Raw genomic sequence first — 13,729 nt, 5'->3', positions numbered from 1 at the left:
TTGTATTTTGTTTGTTTGTTTCCTGCTCTAATCTTTATTATTTTCTGGCTTTGGACCTTGTTCTTTTTCTAGCTCCTTTAGGTATACGGTTAGGTTTTGTATTTGAGATTTTTCTTGTTTCTTGAGGTAGGCCTATATTGCTATAAACTTCCCTTTTATTTTTTTTAAAGATTTTATTTATTATTTATTTGACAGAGATCACAAGTAGGCAGAGAGGCAGGCAGAGAATGGAAGGGAAGCAGGCTTGCTGCCAAGCAGAGAGCCTGATGTGGGGCTCGATCCCAGGACCCCAGAATCATGACCTGAGTCAAAGGCAGAGGCTTTAATCCTCTGAGCCACACAGGCGCCCCTAAACTTCCCTTTTAGAACAGCTTTTGCTTTATTCCAAAGATTTTGGATGGTTGTGTTTTCATTTTCATTTGTTTACATGTATTTCTTTTTTTTATTTCTCTTTGAATTCTTGGTTGATCCATTCATTGTTTAGTAGCTTGTTATTTAGCTCCATGTGTTTGTATTCTTTCCACAGTTTTTCTTGTGATTGATTTCTAAAACCGTACCATTGTGGTTGGAAAGGATGCATGATATGGTTTTAATCTTTTTAAGTTTATTGAACCTTGTTTTGTGGCCTAACATTCTGGAGAATGTTACATGTGCATTGGAAAAGAATGTGTATTCTGAGGTTTTGGGGTGGAGTGTTGTATATGTATCTGTTAGGTATATCTGGTCTAATGTGATTTTCAAAGCTGCTGTTTCCTTGTTGATTTTCTGTCTGAATGATCTATCTATCCATTGATGTAAGTAAGTGTTAAGAGTTTCTTCCTATTATTGTGTTACTGTGGGGATAATATGTTTTGAAACAGAGTCATGGCAGTATTTGGCTTTACCTTTTTCTTATTTTAAGTTTCCACAAATTTGAATTTTTTAAATAGGTACCTCAAAATCCTTATCTAATTTGTAGTTTTACTTTTTGTCCAGGCCCATCACATTCCAGTGAAGAAAGTGAATCCCGGAGAAGAAAGGAGGAAAATGTTTGAGGTATAAAGACATCTGTCTGCTTATTTTAAAGCTTTGCAAAAACAATTCTAAGAAACAAAATCTTATAAAACCTCCAAACCTTTCCTCCTTATTTCTTTCAAACAAATTAACCTTCAACTTAATCCTTTTTTTCCCTTCCTAATCTCCCTGGGCATATGTTTACCATTAGTATACTAACTTTCCTTATGAAACTAGAAAAAGTAGGAATTACTATTGATAAAACTGTTCTTTTTTTATTTAAGGAAGCAGCAAGAAAGCGAAAGTTGGAATTTATTGAAAAAGAAAAGAAACAAAAGGATCAGGTAGTTTTTTTGCTTTTTTCTTCCTTGCCAAGTTGTGGACGATAATAGTTTAAAGAGTTCTAAGAAGTTTGTCTTTAAAATTGTTACAGATTAGTTTAATGAAGGCCGAGCAGATGAAAAGACAGGAAAAGGAAAGGGTAAGAGGATAATCCATTTTTCCATGGTGCATTCTACCCCCTCCCCACACATATACTTTTTTTTCCCTAAAGGAATACACTGATTTCCATTGTGTAAGTAAATATATTTCATGTATTTTATATTAAATACTTGAAATTTTGTTTTGTTTGTTTCTTTTCCCCAAAAGTTGGAGAGAATAAATAGGGCCAGGGAACAAGGATGGAGAAACGTGCTAAGTACTGGTGGAAGTGGTGAAGTAAAGGTAGGCATTTGATACCCATATGGTTACACTGCTGTGGTTATTTTCTCCAGTTTCACCTTGCTCTTTGAAATGTATATAACTGACTTTAGGAGGAGGGGAGGTATTAACTTTTTACCTGGAATTCTTCATCTATTACAAATTCTTAGTTTTCCTACATGTATTTGATACATAATTTGTATTGATAACTAATATCTGGTAAATTGTTTAAAAAGTTCAGTGTGAAGGCCATGATATATCATTTTTCTAGAAGAATCTTTTTTAAATTTCAATAAAATTTTTCACACTTCTGCCTAAAATTCTTTCATTGCTTCATCTGTCCTTAAGGAATAAGTTTTCATAAGATTCTTGTTAGACTGGTACCTGCCTATCTCTCTAAGCTCATCTCCATCCATTCCCTACCACAGGCTATGTGCTCAAGTGAGGCTGAACTAAAGATCATACTTGTTTTGAAGTTTTCTTATTGTGTGTAACCTGTCTAATCTCTTTGTCTTTTTGCACAGTGTTTCTCCTTACTTGAGAGCACCCCTCCCTCCCTCTTCACTGTCAATCCCACAACCAAACATTTATCTAGATAGCAGATTACCTAGCTAACCATTTAACTAGATATATTAATTCAGACACTCCTTTTGGGTAGATCCAGACTCTATAACCTTGGGCAAGTTACTTAACTTTTCTAAGCCTTAACTTCTTCATTAAAAAAAAAGGAAAAGAAAAGAAAAAAAAATTTCGAAAACAATGCCTGGAGTGTGGCTAGTAAGGACTCATAGGTTTGACTCCCTGTTTCTTTTTTGTTCTGTTTGTCTGAATCTAAAATTTCCTCTTGCTCTTGTAGTATCCTTAGGTATCTACAGTAGGCTGAATTCTAAGATGGTCTCTCAAAGTTATGATTCTGGTGTGGATACCTTGTATTCCCTCCCCTTGGTGGAACCTTATGGGTAAGGTGGTGTCACAGTTCTCTTGGTTAGATTTTGTTACATGGTGAAGTGGTAATGGGATAGTCACTCCTGTGATTACTGTTGACATTTAACGAGATTCCCTCATAACAGACGGGAAGGGGAGAATAAAGTCTGAGAGACAAGCTTCTGCTGGCCTCTAAAAAAGCAAAAAATGTTGCAAGAAAGTATAGGTAGCCTTTAGGAGTAGATAGTCCTCTTTGACTAACAATTAGCAAGAAGGTGGTGACCTTAGAATTATGGCCACAAGGAAATGAATTCTTACAATATCTAGTGAACTTGAAAGAGGATCCTGATCCTCAGATGAGAATTGCAGTTCTGGCTGACACCTTCATTGCTCTCTAGTGAGATCCTGAACAGGAAACTTGGCTAACTGCATCCAGACTGCTGAGCCAAGAAAACAGTGAGACAATGGGTATTGTCTTAAGCTACTAAGTTTGTGGTAATTTGTTACACAGCAATAAAAAAATGAATATACTTTTATTCCTCTGTATTATAATTTTAATGCATGTCATCCAATCAACTTTTAGTCAACATGTCTTTATTTTTTTAATTTTATTTTTTCAGTGTTCCAGGATTCATTGTTTATGCACCACATGTCTTCAAATTGTGAATTCATTTCCTGACCCAAGCTCATTAGTATTTAGGTTCTAAATAGATTTGTCAGATTGACTTGTTACCATTTTTACTTCTTTTCCCCAAAAGTTATGATTTGAATAAAAGTTCATTTTATGTAGATATGTGTGTTCTGTGCTGGCTTTCATATTTTTTATATTACGTATTAATAATTCAGTAAGTCACTTTTTCTAATTCTGTGTTAATATATTATACTGTTTTTAGTAATATACTTTTATCTTTATTATACTTTAGCATTTTTGTGCTGTACTATCTACTGTACTTGGAAGTACAGCTTGCTACCTCCTGAATGACAAGAATGACTAAGTTTTGCCCATTCTAAAATAACTAATTCCATATCTTAACTGATTATAAAATAAAACTTAACAATTAAAATGTAGGCCCTTTGATTTTGTCAAGCATTTTATATCAGTTACATGGTTAGTGTTGAGAATTTGATTATTTTTTCTTCTCCTTTTGCATATATCCTCTATGCAATAAGATGTGTTTTCTTCTATGATGTCTAAAGCTATACTTAATCCTGAAGTCCAGTTTAATCAATGTTGTTTGGTAACTGATTAGGACAGTTTTTCAACAGAATTCCATCGTATGTGCTTAATAGATTTCTGCTTCATTTTATAAACTTTTATAATGCTTTTATTGAGGATTAAGAAAACTATTTCTCATGACTTAAAGCAAATTCTTTTTTCTTTTAATTTTTTTAAAGATTTTATTTATTTATTTGACAGAGGGAGAGAGAGCACAAGTAGGCAGAGTGGCAGAGGGAGGAGGAGAGGGAGAAGGCAGGCTCTCCACTGAGCAGGGACCCTGATATGGGGCTCGATTACAGGACCCTGGGATCATGACCTGAGCTGAAGGCAGCCGCTTAATCGACTGAAAGCAAATTCTTATGTTAGTTTCTGTACTTCTTTCCCATGGAGTTTGAAATAGTTAACCTCTTAGGTTGTTTGATTTCTCTAAGCCTCTTAGATTGTTTGATTTCTCAACAGTTGATAGGGACCTAGAGCCTCAGTATAATGTTGATCAAATTAAGGAAATCCCCTAACTAAAGATAAAACAGAAACTAGACATTAAGGGAAAGATTTCAAAATTAATACCATTATTATAAACCTCTAATAAGGCATTATTCAGAGTATAAATTATCAAATGTCTTTGGTTATTTAATATCTGCAAAATCTGGGACTTACTGCTTTATTTCTGATGTATCTCTTATGAATGTGTTTTTTTAAAAATTATGTAATGTTGCGCATACATAGTTGGATCATACGGTGATCATAATATGTGAGAAGCTTACCTGTTGTTTGAAAATATATTCAAATACTACTCAGCAATAAAAAGCAATAAGCTGTTAATACATGCAGCAACATGGACCAGTCAAAAACATACTGAGTTAAGGAAGCCAGACATAAGAGTACATATTGTATGATTTCAGATACATGAAATTATGGAAAAGGCAGTCCAATCCATGACAGAGAGCAGATCAGTGGTTGAGTGGCTGGGATGAGGGAACGTTGACTGCAGAGTAATGAGGCAGCTTTTTGGGGTGATGGATATGCTTTTGATTGTGGTAGTAGCTACACAAGTCTATATATTTGTCAAAACTTATCCACCTGTGCTTCTAATTGGCGAAGAAGGTGATTTTTGAAATATCATATTGCTTGATATTTTGAAATATATTGCTTCAGTGTTCTAGTCCAGTATTTTCAGCATTACTTTCAACATTACTTTCCAGTATTTTCAGCCTTCATTTTGCTAAAGGGAAACATTAGACAATTCAAGTCTACAACATTAGACTCAGATTCAAGTCAGGTGATATTAGCACCAGACTATATTCAGAGAGTAACCAATCTCAAAAGAGATGCAACTGCTTTTCATCACAAGTCTGATTCTGAATCTTGCCTTGAGAGGCACATTTTGAAGATGTGTGTGAGGATTCCTTTAATGGGGTTTCCTGCCTATTTAGTTACCTTCCCTGTTTCTAACAGCTTTCATCTCTTCTCAGACATCTTCAATCAGTTATCTGTATTCATTTCCAGTTTTTTTTTTTTTAACTCATGCTTTCTTATAATATTGTCTGCAGCTTACTATGTCAAGATTTTATCTCACTGGGTACACTGAAATTTACCTGATTCTGGTATTTTTCTTTGCCTCTTTTCTTTGCCAGATTTCTTCCTTAAGATGTGATCACTTGGAAGATCTTTTACTTGTCAGTATTCTGGCTTCTGTTCTTATCACTTCCCCCACAAAAATGGGTTTTGAAATGATACCACTCAACTTCAGTCATAACAGTTTCTTTTTAGTGTTGTTGACCTCTGCATTTGAGATTATTAATTTCCTCTTGATTGTGAAATTCTTTCACCTTGACTTGTGCAGCATTGCACACTTACTTTTAAAACTCTTATCCTTGTCTGACATCTGTTTTCTAACTATGAGTTTTCCACACAGTTGAGTTCTTATGTTTCAGTAGTTGTAGCATTATGTCTGCCTTTATTCTTTGTTATTCAGAGAGAGACTCCACAGTTCCCTTCCCTTTTTCATTGATTGCCTTTCTTTACTTCTAGGCTTGTGAGTAGGCATCAGGGCAGTAAGCCTTCCAATTAGTTCCTCTACCTTTTTCTCTCTCTTATTACTGCTTATCATGCATCCTTTGACTCACCTTCTTAAAAACTGTTTTGCTTTGCTATACATTTCAGAAAGTTTATAAATGCTTTCTGTTGTCCTTTATTATATGTCCTTTATTATATTATTATATATTACATATTATATATCTATAGCAGTTAGAGATTCTAGCCTTTTTGACCAATGTCTGCCTTCTTTTCATATTTGTTTGCATACTCTTTTCCTCCTCCTGCTGTCAACACCCAAATATTACACATACATTGCTTATTTTTACTTTAATACCCTGGCTCATATTTAATCATTCAGTCTATCTTTGTTACTTTGCTTTCGAGGCTGGGTTGAACAGTATCTTTCTCCAGTGCCTTTTTTTTTCTTTTGAGGAATTTTTATTTCTGGTAAGTTTTTTTCTATTTTTATCAAAGTTGCTCAGTCTCAGTACTTACTGTGTCTTTACCATTTGTGGAGTTGCAGGATTTGAGGTATATTAAATGCCATATGTAAATGTTTTTGTTAAATATAATTTCAAATGTTACTAAAATAGGCTCTGCTTTTACTTATAAACTGTACATGTTTAAACTTAATAAAATGGTATCATAAAATGTGTATGAGAAACTTGTTTCAAAACTTAAGACCAGACTTTTCAATATTTACAATTTTAATCTTTTTATATTTTTGTTTGTTAAGTTATGCTTTATTCTTAGTAACAAAGTATACTACTTTTTGAATGTTAATGGTTATAGTAGGAAAACATTTTGCTTTAGGCTGTTTATTAATGTGTTCAAATTAGCTAATTGCTTTTTAAAAGTCATGTGTTGAAAAGAAAACCTTTCTTTTGAGGGTACTACAGGCCTTTTGGGCCTTATGAGATAAATATGTGAGAGCTCTTTGTTTAATTCCTAGGCTCCCTTTTTTGGCAGTGGAGGGGCTGTGGCTCCATCATCTTTTTCTTCTCGAGGACAGTATGAACATTATCATGCTATTTTTGATCAAATGCAGCAACAAAGAGCAGAAAATAATGAAACTAAATGGAAAGGAGAAATATATGGCCGAAGACATCCAGAAAGGTATGGCTGTGTTCTGCAGAAGTTGCTTCTGCTTTGCTTCAGAGAAAATAACAAAAGTCATTTTGCATGTTTACCTGCAGAGGAATTTCACCTGAAATACATCCCAGGATTTCCTAAGGGGCTATAGGTCCTCACCACTTCCCAAATGCTGATTCTCTTAGAACATCTTTGAAAAGATTGAAGATCATGTCTAAATTAACCAATGTAAACAGGTTGAGCTGTGATGATCCATAAATTCATTCTTGTGTGTAATTTTGTCTTATGTCCTATATAGCTTAGTATCTATGCTTTGTATATGTTTTCTCTATTGATTACAAAGAATATTTTTTTTGCCTTTGGATGCAGTAATTTTCTCAGATGCAAATTTGGTCTTTGATTATATTTGACAAGTGTGTAGCTCTTCAATTTAGCCTAATTTTTGTAGCTTATTTATATGTTATAGTCTGAATATACTTACTTAAAGGAAGATGTGATAATATCACTTCAAACCACCATATGATCATAATAATTTCACCCACTTGCTTTAAATGAATCAAAATATATTAAAATGGAATCACACTTTATGCAAAATTTCAAAGCATGCCTTTTTCTTTCTCTCTTAGAATCCTACTTTTTGTTGTTTTGGCTTGTTTTCTTACATGTGTCTCTGATTGATGACTATGACCTTGTTCATCAGATATTTCCTTTTCTTTCACTGAATTAATTTAATATGATACTAATCAGTAGTCTTAATTTTCATGGTTCCTTTTTTCTTAAGTATGCATACATGTTTTCCTAGATATTCCCATTTTTTTCTATAAAACATCTGTTTGAAAAAAAGCAGATAGCATTTTGTGAAAATTTAGTTACATTGTCTTTTTCATGTCATTTTAAGGAGAATACTTTCAAATGTAATAAAAATCTTTATGATCCCTGTCACATACAAAAGATGATTAAAATGTAGGTGAGCAGAGTTAGATAAATGAGGTGAATATAAATTAACATTATGAATTATATACAGTAGCCTAAAGTATTAATTAAGCTAATTGTAGAGTCTTTTTGAGAAAGGAAGGCTACCAATTCACAATATGCATTTTTTTTTTTTAAGATTTTTTTTTTTTTTTTTTTTTTAATTTGTCAGAGAGAGAGCGAGCGAGAGCAAGCATAGGCAGATAGAGTGGAAGGCAGAGTCAGAGGGAGAAGCAGGCTCCCTGCGGAGCAAGGAGCCCGATGTGGGACTCGATCCCAGGATGCTGGGATCATGACCTGAGCTGAAGGCAGCTGCTTAACCAACTGAGCCACCCAGGCGTCCCTGCATTTTTTTTTTTAATGCAATGGGAAAGCAAATTTGTGTGTGGCTTTTATGCTGTGGTGTTATGGATATTCTAGTGTTTAATTTGGCTTTATTTTGCTTTATATTGATATAAAATAAATAAGTATAGTATAAAGAAAATAGAGATAGTTATGTTATGCTTCTTCACACTGTTCATCTTCTAGTTGAACATTTCATTGAATGATAAAAAATGGTCCAATGTAGACCATTGGACCATTTTTTATCAAACTTCTATTATAACCTTGAAATGTTTGCATATGTTTTGAGTTTCAAATTCTCTTAAATGGCTACCTCTTCCATTATACCACACCTTCCATTCAATCTTTGTTTTGCATTAGATGTAGTTTCACTATTTTGATTTTCAGTTTTTGAATCATTTGTGGTTATGATCATATTTATTTCATTTATATCAACTCTGTGGGCTTAGCAGTACTCAGACATATAGTATACATTTTCTTATTTTGCATGAAATTATTGTTCTTTTTTTTTTTTTTTTAAAGATTTTATTTATTAATTTGACAGAGAGAAATCACAAGTAGACAGAGAGGCAGCCAGAGAGAGAGAGAGGGAAGCAGGCTCTCCGCCGAGCAGAGAGCCGTATGCGGGACTCGATCCCAGGACTCTGAGATCATGACCCGAGCCGAAGGCAGCGGCTTAACCCACTGAGCCACCCAGGCGCCCCGAAATTATTGTTCTTATTATTAATGATAGTAGGTATTTTTGAATGCTTATTATATACCAAGTTGGATTTATTCATCACAGCAACCCTTTTAATTAGGTATTATTCTTTTAATAAAGATGAGCAAATTAGGATTTATAGAGATTTAAAATTTATGAAAGGTCAGTTAGCTAGTAAGTGGTAGAGCTCAGATTTAAACCAAGTCCATCTGACTGTAGAGTTTTCCTTAAACACGCTCTCTCTCTATTTTTAAAAAAATTTTATTTATTTGAGAGAGACAGAGTAGCAATAGAGGTAGAGCATAAGTGGGGAGGAGATCGAGAAGTAGGCTCCCCACTGAGCAGGGAGCATAATGTCGAACTCAATCCCAGGATCCTAGAACCTGACCTGAGCCAAAGGCAGATGTTTGAGCCACCCAGGTGCCCCTTAAACACTCTTTTATGAAGATCTGTCAGCTTCTTGAGATATTACTAGTGAACAAGCTAAAAAGTTATTACTTTAGTTGGTTATAAAGTTTTAAAATATTGGGTACTTTAAACATTTAACGTGGTATCAGTAACTGCATGAACTTTCGTATATACTCACTGAATTTATTTTGATTTTATTTGAGGACATGGAAAATAGAAAAACTGGCAGAAAACTAAAGATCATTATATGTCATATAATTTTCAAAAAGCATATTCTATAAACTAGACCAGTTTTCTTCATTTCGATCCCTGGCAAGATTAAAAGCAATGTCTGCAAGTATCTTAGGAGGAAGCAGTAATCACTCTGACAACGTATAAATTCACACAGAATAGAGTATGTCAAATACATTTTTTTGTATGTTGTTTTTAGGGTTATAGGCTAGAAGTTGAGTTCTCAAACTGTATGGTGAAGCAACCTAGAGCATCATAGTGCCTTGGATATTTTATAATTTTGAAGAAAGCACAACTATATCTTTTGGACAAAGCACAGATAACTACTCTTAAACAGTTTGGACCTAACTAATAAATGAAATTGCTAGGTATTTCTGTTGGCCTAGAGGCAGTATGAAAAAATTAATTAGATACCTAGTAGAGTAGATAAACCTCAGCAGTATATTATTTGTATTCATAGGATGCTAATTAATATTTTTATGTCATCCAAATAAAAAAATTTTAGAGGCCTGTCATCAAACTAATCTTACTTTTTAAGGTGGGCCTAGAAAAAACATTTAAAGGATGCAGTCATCGTATTTCATACAGAAGATACTAAATGGAAAGAAATAGTAAATAGATTAGGTAAGGTAAGATTGATTAGGACACAAAGAAATCTCTGTAGACCATAGCTACAATGAACTTGAATTGGATAGAATTTAACAGGAATAAATTTGATGTACTTTTGAGTCTGAAGAATTATCTTCCCCCCAAAATACATAGTTGAAAAAGGTTTATAAATAGCACGCATTAAAAAAAAATAAACATCCTTCCTTTTCTCATGGATCAAATTATAGCCCCTAAATGGCCTACAATGTCTCATAGAGGCCTCTCTACTCTTTCTTATCTTGGTGCTTCTGCTTTCTATACTTCTAGGAGTGAAGAGATAAAAGACATTTTTCCCCCATCTTATTCCTTTGCATCTGCTGCTTCCTCTGCGTAACATACTTTTGCCTCTGCCCACTTTGCCTGGCTAATGCCTGTTCATTATTCTGGCCTTGGTTTATGTTAACAGTTATTTATTAGCTCTATAAAATAAAATTGAGGACCTGCTTGAGGAATTCTGGCTTTTAATTTTGCCAGGTAAGTCCAATAAAAAAGAAGTTATCAGCCCTAATTCCATCCTTTGACAAAAGAATGGACATTTTCCCTTTTGTTTTTTTAAGTAGCCTCCACATTCAGCATGGAGCCCGCTTGAGCTCATGGCCCCTGAGATGGAGACCTGACTAGAAGTTGGAGGCTGGGGCGCCTGGGTGGCTTAGTTGGTTAAGCATCTGACTCTTGATTTTGGCTCTGGTCATGATCTCAGGGTTGTGAGATCAAGCCCTGTGTTGGGATCAGCACTCAACAAGGAATCTGCTCCAGATTCTCCCTCTCCCTCTGGCTCTCCCTGCTGCATTCACTCTTTCTCTGTCTTTGTCTCAAATAAAAAATATTTTAAAAAAGACTCAGACACTTAAGTGACTGGGCCACCTAGGAGCTCCAAAGGAGTGGACATTTTATTTTATTATTTTTTTAAAGATTTTATTTATTTGACAGAGAGAGGTCACAAGTAGGCAGAGGGGCAGGCAGAGAGAGGGGGAATCAGGCTCCCTGCTGAGCAGAGAACCCGATTCAGGGTTCCAGTCTTTTCTATTGTTTTTCTCTGCATTTATAAGGAGTTTGCAGGAGAGAAGCAGATCTTTGATACATGATTTAAACTTGCTTTTTTTTTTTTTTTTAAGATTTTATTTATTTATTTGACAGAGAGAGAGAGAGACAGTGAGAGAGGGAACAAAAGCAAAGGAAGGTGGGAGAGGGAGAAGCAGACTCCTCGCTGAGCAGGCAGCCAGATGTGATGCGGGGCTCCATTCCAGGACCCTGGGATCATGACCTGAGCCAAAAGCAGCCACTTAACTAAGCCACCCAGGGGCCCCCAACTTGCTTCTTTTTCCTTAATTTAACCTATTGTGAATATGTGAATATATTCTCCACCAGGATCTGAACTTAAGAGAAATAAACTTGACTGCTCAGCATTAAATTATAAAATCAACACACTAAAAAAGAATAAATAAGCTGTAAACCTAATGAGATGGAGTGGCTTGTTGACAAAGACAAGGTTTTTGTTGAGACCTGATCCCATTAACATGTACAAATAAAAAAATTAACTTATGAGGATGATAGTAAATGCAAAGGTAATGGTGAGAGAGATGAAGGGTGCCCCAAAAGCTCCCCTTTAGCTATCCAAGCAACAACCAAGGAAGGAATGCTCAATTCATCCTTAAGGCCTCTTCAAACAGGCTCATTTCTACTATAAAGAAGCATGTGTCCTGTTATGACAGCATTTCATAAGACCAACTAATTCAGGCTTAGAACAGCGGTAGTGACTAGCCAGTATTCATTCTCGGACCAGTGGTATTCTATCACTAAGTTTTCTATAGTTGTCAATAATATAAAGAAAAAAAAAAAGAATCCTATGTGAAAGGGAGATGACAAGGTACTTAGCTTCCAGTATTTTTAAAAATAGGAAATATGTAAGCAATCTTGAACTCAGCAATGGAAACAATATTAAAAGGGAACTTCTTGTTCCCTTTTAATATTTTAAAATATTTTAAAAACTAAATATTTAAAATGTTTAAATATTTATTTAAATATATTTAATAAATTAAATATATAATTAAATAAATATTTAAATATTTTAAAAACTAAATGTTTTTGAGTAAAGCAAAACACTGAGGAGCAAAGTTAATAGCTTAAGTTTGAGGGAGTTATAAAAGTTGTTGATCCATGACAGTGGAAAAGGATTATAGCATATATGTAAATATGAGACAAAGAGGATTATGAAGCATGGGGTTAGGAGAATATCATACAAACAGCAGTAAAATTGTTTCCTTACCAATGATTACTAGTTATAAAAGATAAGGGTATTTATTTATCTATGTATATAAATAAATAAGTAAATAAATAAACCCTGTTATATATATAATATGTATATTTATATAAAATAGAAAAGCCTGGAACCTAGTATAATTATATTGTGCTATAAGAATATAAATACCTATAGGATTCTTTTTTTTTTTTTTTTTTAAGATTTTGTTTTATTTCAGGGAGAACACAAGCAGGGGAGCGGCAAAGGGAGAGGGAGAAGTAGGCTATATCCCAGGACCCTGGGATCATGACCTGAGCTGAAGGCAGACAGTTAACCAACTGAGCCAACCAGGCACCCCTCACACAGGATTCTTGAGTTGGGTTTTTTAAAAAGATTTTATTTATTTATATGAGAGAAAGAGGAAGAACATGTAGCGGGTGGGTAGAGGGAGAGGAAGAAGCAGACTCCCCACTGAACAGGGAGCCCGACATGGGGCTCACTCAATGCCAAGATGCCAAGATTATGATCTGAGCAGGAGGCAGATACTTAACCAACTGAGCTATCCAGGTGCCCCTCACATAGGATTCTTAACCAAACATTCATATATCTTTTCTCTCCCTTTTGTTCATGGAAAGGTGAAACCCGAAGGAAAGTCACCAGTGGGTTTTCTGTCTTGTTTTTCTGTTTGCCAAAGTGATACAGGTTAGTTTCAGAAAAAGTATGAAGCATAAGGAGGGTGTTAGCAGGAATGGAAATCACTACTTATCTCTACAGAGATAGTTCCTGTGAAGACTTTGGTCTATTTTCTTTGCATTTATTTCCTTAGTTAGTGGAGATAAAATCATATGTACACATTTATATCTTTTTTTAAAATCTATTTTTATTTAACATTTTTACTATAATATTTTCCCATGCTAAATTGTTTCCAAGGGAATTTTGATGTCTCTGTAGGATTCCAGGGTCTGAGTTATCATATTTTATGTAACCAATCTCCTACTGTAATTGTAATTTTTTAAAAAGATTTTATTTATTTATTTGACAGAGAGAGATCACAAGTAGGCAGAGAGGCAGGCAAAGGGAGAGGAAGAAGTAGGCTCCCTGCCAAGCAGAGAGCCAGATGCGGGACTGAGATCATGACCTGAGCTGAAGGCAGAGGCTTAACCCACTGAGCCACCCATGTGCCCCTGTTTGTAATTTTTTATTTGTTTGAAATTTTTTTTGCCAA

The 13,729-nt window shown here is 34.6% G+C and overlaps 1 protein-coding gene across 6 annotated transcripts in view; it reads left to right on the top strand.

Annotated features, from left to right (window-relative positions):
• Positions 1 to 13,729, top strand: part of NEK1 (NIMA related kinase 1) — a 220,781-nt gene that overhangs the window by 57,429 nt on the left and 149,623 nt on the right. For all 6 annotated transcript variants that reach the window (XM_059175038.1, XM_059175054.1, XM_059175046.1 and 3 more), the window contains 5 exons: positions 976 to 1,035; positions 1,278 to 1,337; positions 1,427 to 1,474; positions 1,642 to 1,716; positions 6,825 to 6,988. In XM_059175038.1, the coding sequence (XP_059031021.1) occupies positions 976 to 1,035; positions 1,278 to 1,337; positions 1,427 to 1,474; positions 1,642 to 1,716; positions 6,825 to 6,988 (407 nt within the window). The remainder of the gene's footprint in view (positions 1 to 975; positions 1,036 to 1,277; positions 1,338 to 1,426; positions 1,475 to 1,641; positions 1,717 to 6,824; positions 6,989 to 13,729) is intronic.

The sequence above is a fragment of the Mustela lutreola genome, chromosome 1, assembly GCF_030435805.1.
Source record: "Mustela lutreola isolate mMusLut2 chromosome 1, mMusLut2.pri, whole genome shotgun sequence".
Lineage (NCBI taxonomy): Eukaryota > Metazoa > Chordata > Mammalia > Carnivora > Mustelidae > Mustela > Mustela lutreola.
Note: the sequence above shows the minus strand (reverse complement) of the source record. Positions and strands in the feature narration are given on the sequence as shown.